The sequence below is a fragment of the Manacus vitellinus genome, unplaced genomic scaffold (genome assembly GCF_001715985.3).
Source record: "Manacus vitellinus isolate BGI_N305 unplaced genomic scaffold, ASM171598v3 scaffold_7_pilon, whole genome shotgun sequence".
In the NCBI taxonomy this organism is placed as follows: Eukaryota; Metazoa; Chordata; class Aves; order Passeriformes; family Pipridae; genus Manacus; species Manacus vitellinus.
The window spans coordinates 31,892-36,367 of NW_021940813.1; the positions used below are offsets into that span (position 1 = coordinate 31,892).

At 43.4% G+C, this 4,476-nt stretch overlaps 1 protein-coding gene across 1 annotated transcript in view; it reads right to left on the reverse strand.

Annotated features, from left to right (window-relative positions):
• Window positions 1–1,299: 1,299 nt before the first annotated feature.
• DSCAM (DS cell adhesion molecule) overlaps window positions 1,300–4,476 on the reverse strand; it is a 440,753-nt gene continuing 437,576 nt past the window's right edge. The window contains exon 33 of the mRNA XM_029964757.1: window positions 1,300–2,275. Coding sequence (XP_029820617.1) covers window positions 1,935–2,275 — 341 coding nt within the window. The 3' untranslated portion in view covers window positions 1,300–1,934. The remainder of the gene's footprint in view (window positions 2,276–4,476) is intronic.

A 4,476-nucleotide genomic window follows, 5' to 3' on the forward strand; every position in this document is an offset into this window, starting at 1 on the left:
GTTTGAATAATTTTACTTTTTTTTAATGGAGGTGAAAGGTTGGAGTTTTGTTTGTTTGTTAGTTTCTTGTTGGTTTTGCTAGGGGGTTTTGTTTGGTTGGTTTTTATGACGTATTTATTTTTTTTTCTAATTTTTAACACAGCTTATGACCATATTGGTCAAATAGACAGACTAGATGGGAAGTGGTTCCTTATCTGAGTGACATCTCAGCCCTCTTTTGTATGTCCAGAAGAAGTACATACCTCCAGGATGTCTTCATTTGACTGCTTCTGTTAGAATTCCCAAACTTTAGCACTTGGGCTTGACAGAGCTAAGGATGCAAATGCAGCTTGATTCTTTTCAAGCACTTTGCTAACTTACTGCCCTCGCAACAGCACAATTCCATTAATGATAGCAGTGAAACAATTATACATTGCTGCACTTTTCTGTTTTCCAACAACTCGAACTGCTCCTGGAGCAGGAATGTTTGCAGTAGCAGTGCCCAAACCGTCGCCCACACAGGAAATCACAGGACATTCCCATCCTGCCCGAGCATTCCAAGCCCTGCTGCTTCCACACCCCAGCTGATACTCCCAGCCAGCATGTTTGGACTAACTTGGAGTGCTCTTCTCCTTGTTCTCCTGGTCAGGGTATGCCAAGGTGGCCAGGACACACACAGGGAGGCACTTCCCAATGCTGTTGTGTTAAACCCACTGACTGGGCTGTTCAATCTTTTATGCTTGGTATAGAACAAGCAATATCACTTCTCCTGGAATCAAAAGATGCAACAAAGTAATAGGAGCTGACAGCTCCCACGTAACAAGATTTTTTTTCCTCTGAAGAAAGATACGTTGATCTTAGACCTGGAATAACTTTTTCATCCCATTTTTCCTACTATGGGAAAAGCTGAGGTTTCCCATTTCCCCCCCCGGTCTTTATGTAAGCAACTCATTTCTGTAAGAGCTGCTCCCAAATGGACTCAAGATCCATTCATAAGGAGTAAGTAAAGTAACATCAGCACATTTCCTCTGATCCAACAGATACTGAAGCCCAACAAAAGCCTCTTGGTGTCAGATGAATCACATGCTGAGAGTCCTGGTGGGTTTGGTTCAAGGCACTCAGGACTTGCCCCCATTCTCTGCCCCACGGCAGCAAAAAAGGTGGTGGGTAAGTGAATCCCAATTTTTTTCCAAAGGTATGACCCCTGCTTCCCTTTTCTGCCCAAAGGCACAAGAAGATGTTCAGAGTATGGCACTGACATGGTTATTACACTTAGGAAAAGCAATCCCAGCTAAAGGCAATGGAATCAGACATCACAAATAAAGGCAGAAGACCCTTTTATTTCGCATAGACAAAATGCAAAGAGTGTCTCATTAAATTAATATCAAAAAAAGCCCCCAAATCAATCTCCTCACTCCACTGACATCACTCATCCTAATTAACAACAAAAAAAAAGAACAATCAAGGACCCATTTTCTAATTAAAAAAAAAAAAAGTGCAAACATGACAAAAGACTTTTTGTTTTTCCAAATCAATGTTCCTGTTGAATTCACAAATAAGGTGACTTTTTTTTTTGTGATTTTTTTTTCCCTTTTAAATCTTGTCTGATGGAACTTCCAGTTAAAATGTTTTAGTTAAGTCTCCATGCACTTCGTAGAAAATCAGTAAAAACACAAACGCTTGTGAAGATCAGAAAACTGGACTCTTTTACCCAAAAATTCAGATGTCCAGTCGGATGAAGCTCACACTCAGACAGAAAAAAAGCAAGAGAGTCTTTGCACTGTCTGTCGTTCATATTATTATTTTTTTTTTTGTCAAATATTTTGGCAATCTTCTTCTTTAATTATAAATATTGGAATTCAATAAAAAAAAGGTAGCTTTCATTGGATTTGTTTGTTTGTTTGTTTGTTTTCAGTGTAAATATTTACAGCCACTGTCCAGCCATGCTCTTTGTGTTATACCAGGGTGTAAGATTTTGCGTAGGGATTGTTTCCTTTCAAGTGGCCCCGGGAGTCCAGCAGGGATTCTTGGGAGCTGCTCATTTTTGCTGCCTGTCCCAGCTCAGCTCCTTCTCGCTGAGGTAACGTTGCCACAGCACCAGGTTGCCATGACTGAACATCCCTCGTGGAGGATGTCTCCATGGGGATCGGCTCCAGGACGGTGGGGCGCTTCAAGGTCCGGCTTTTCTGGGGCTCCAAGCAGGCTTGGCCCAAACCCAGGTCTCTGCTCGTGCCCTGCACGCCACGGTTCAATAAAAAGTCCATCCTAAGGTAGGGTGGCAAATGCATGAGATCACCTGGGGAGGCAAAAGGGGAAAGTAAGTCTTTATTTATAAACGTACGTTGTGTTTTCGCTCATTTGGACGGGGGAGCCAACCAAAGTGGGGGGTTTGTGATCAACCCAGCTGCAGCATTTATAATGGACACGTTGATTTTCAGCCATTCACTATGCTAGGATCATCCAGAATCATGCATCAACGCACATCCATAAGAATTCACTATTAATATTTGTTTCCATGATAGAATGACAACAACGAGGAGTGCGATGCACTTTACGGGCACTCAAGGCAGGACGAAGATAAAACTGAAAAGACCAGGAGGTTTTTTTCTCAAAATCCTAAAAAAAAGGCCTTGGTTTTCGTTTTCGTGAAGGCTCAGTACATTTCCATTTCCTATCTTCCATTTCTTGTTTTCCATTTTAAATGGGAACCTTCACAATTCCAATTAATGGCCCCCAGTCTTGAGTGGAATGACTAAAATGTTTAAAATGGATGCAAGAGTGTTAAGGCCACAGTCTTAAAGGGATTGCTGAATAACACAGAAACATTCCTGTCCTGAATATACCCACATTTAACTGCCAACCATCATCACTGGGTCTAAATCACCAATGATTTTTTACCACTGTGGCCATCAATGTGCTGCTGTTTTTGTGGCAGCAAAATGCACTGGGGCACCCGAGCCTCTGCATCAGCCTTTCTTTCTGTTCTGTATTGTCAAGAAAACCTCTTATTTGTTATTTTCCCCTGATTCCTGGGCCTGTTAGGTATTCATAATGTTCCTTCAAGGAAATGAGAGGTAATCAGGCACGTAATGACATTCCCTTCTAAAAATATGTGATGGTATAACCTCACGTATGTATGAAAAAGAAAAAAAGATACAGTTAAAGGAGCATTCAAGAAGAGTATTCCCCCTTCTTTGCAGACCTCTGCAGGTGTGTAGCTCCTTTTTTTTATGGCAGACATCAAACCCACAGTCTCATCTACAGATGGGATGCATCCTGAATGTTTAAAGTCGGAGGCTCTTGGCACCTGAGCCTACATGAGCTATTTACAGCAGCAGAAATTAAGGCTGACCTGTGCCAGTGGCATAAACAATAGAGCAGGAAAGCATTTCTTCATAATAAAACAATGCATAACAGTTGCATTTTTCCTAACCCAGGTAGAAGCTGTCTGATGACCTAAAATAAAACAGGCCCTTTGCTTTCTCACATAAGTCAAGGCACTGCAAGTCTTACCTAAAAGACCAACAGCATCTGCTCCATCCATAATTTCAGGTCACAGGCAGAGAATTGCTGAGAAGTTACATTTGGACAGAATCCCTGTTTATTCCTATAGAAATCCCCAAGCACTGTCTGACACCATATGCTTTATTCTGGCTCCATCTCCAACGCAGACACATGGCACACATTTTTTGAACCCCGTGGAGTAAGATGTGAGTACCTCAAGATTGGGCTGACATGCACCTTGGCAACATCTAGGTAGGGTTGGAGAGAGAGGGGAGGTTTATACTTATAATCCCACTGATTGCCACTTGAAAAATGAATTGTGTTAACTTTAATTGGGTTTATTTACCTTATTCTCCTACATTTCCTTTCATGCTGGACACATTGTGCATATGAGGCTCATTTCAGCTGCGACAGCAACGTACGTGCTGCTGGGGTAAAGCACAGCAGGATGTGGACACATGGCCTGGCAGGTGCAAAGAGGCACCAAATCACTCCAGTTCTTCACAGGCATTGAGCTGAGCTGCCTGTGGATACATCTGTGCTGCCCAACACCTTCCCTGTCCCCTTGGAACCCAGAAACCCATCCCCTGGTCACCCACGCTGCACCTCAGTTCCTTACTTCTGCATTCCCTTTTAGCCCAAGTCCTTCCAAAATGCAGTTTGATACGAGGACCATTCCCTGTGGGCTGCAGGGAGGAGACAGCCTGGATGAGAAATGCTCATATCACTTGCTCCCTGGGGCTGTATCTTGGGCAGCATCCCGGTATCCTAAATAAGGAGGCCTTTCCTCCCCACCCCTCCCCAGTGGGAGAGAGAGGCAGGAGTGTAGGAGTGAGTGATGCTGCCCCATGGACCTGTCTCTGACAAGGTTGTTGAGGGCCTTGATTTGGCTGCCTCAGGGGTGGGTTTTCACTGGCAGGTCCCAGAGAAGGTGGGCAGCAAAATGCACCTCTGACACGGCAACAGCAGTGTGAAAACTTTGTGACTAATTAT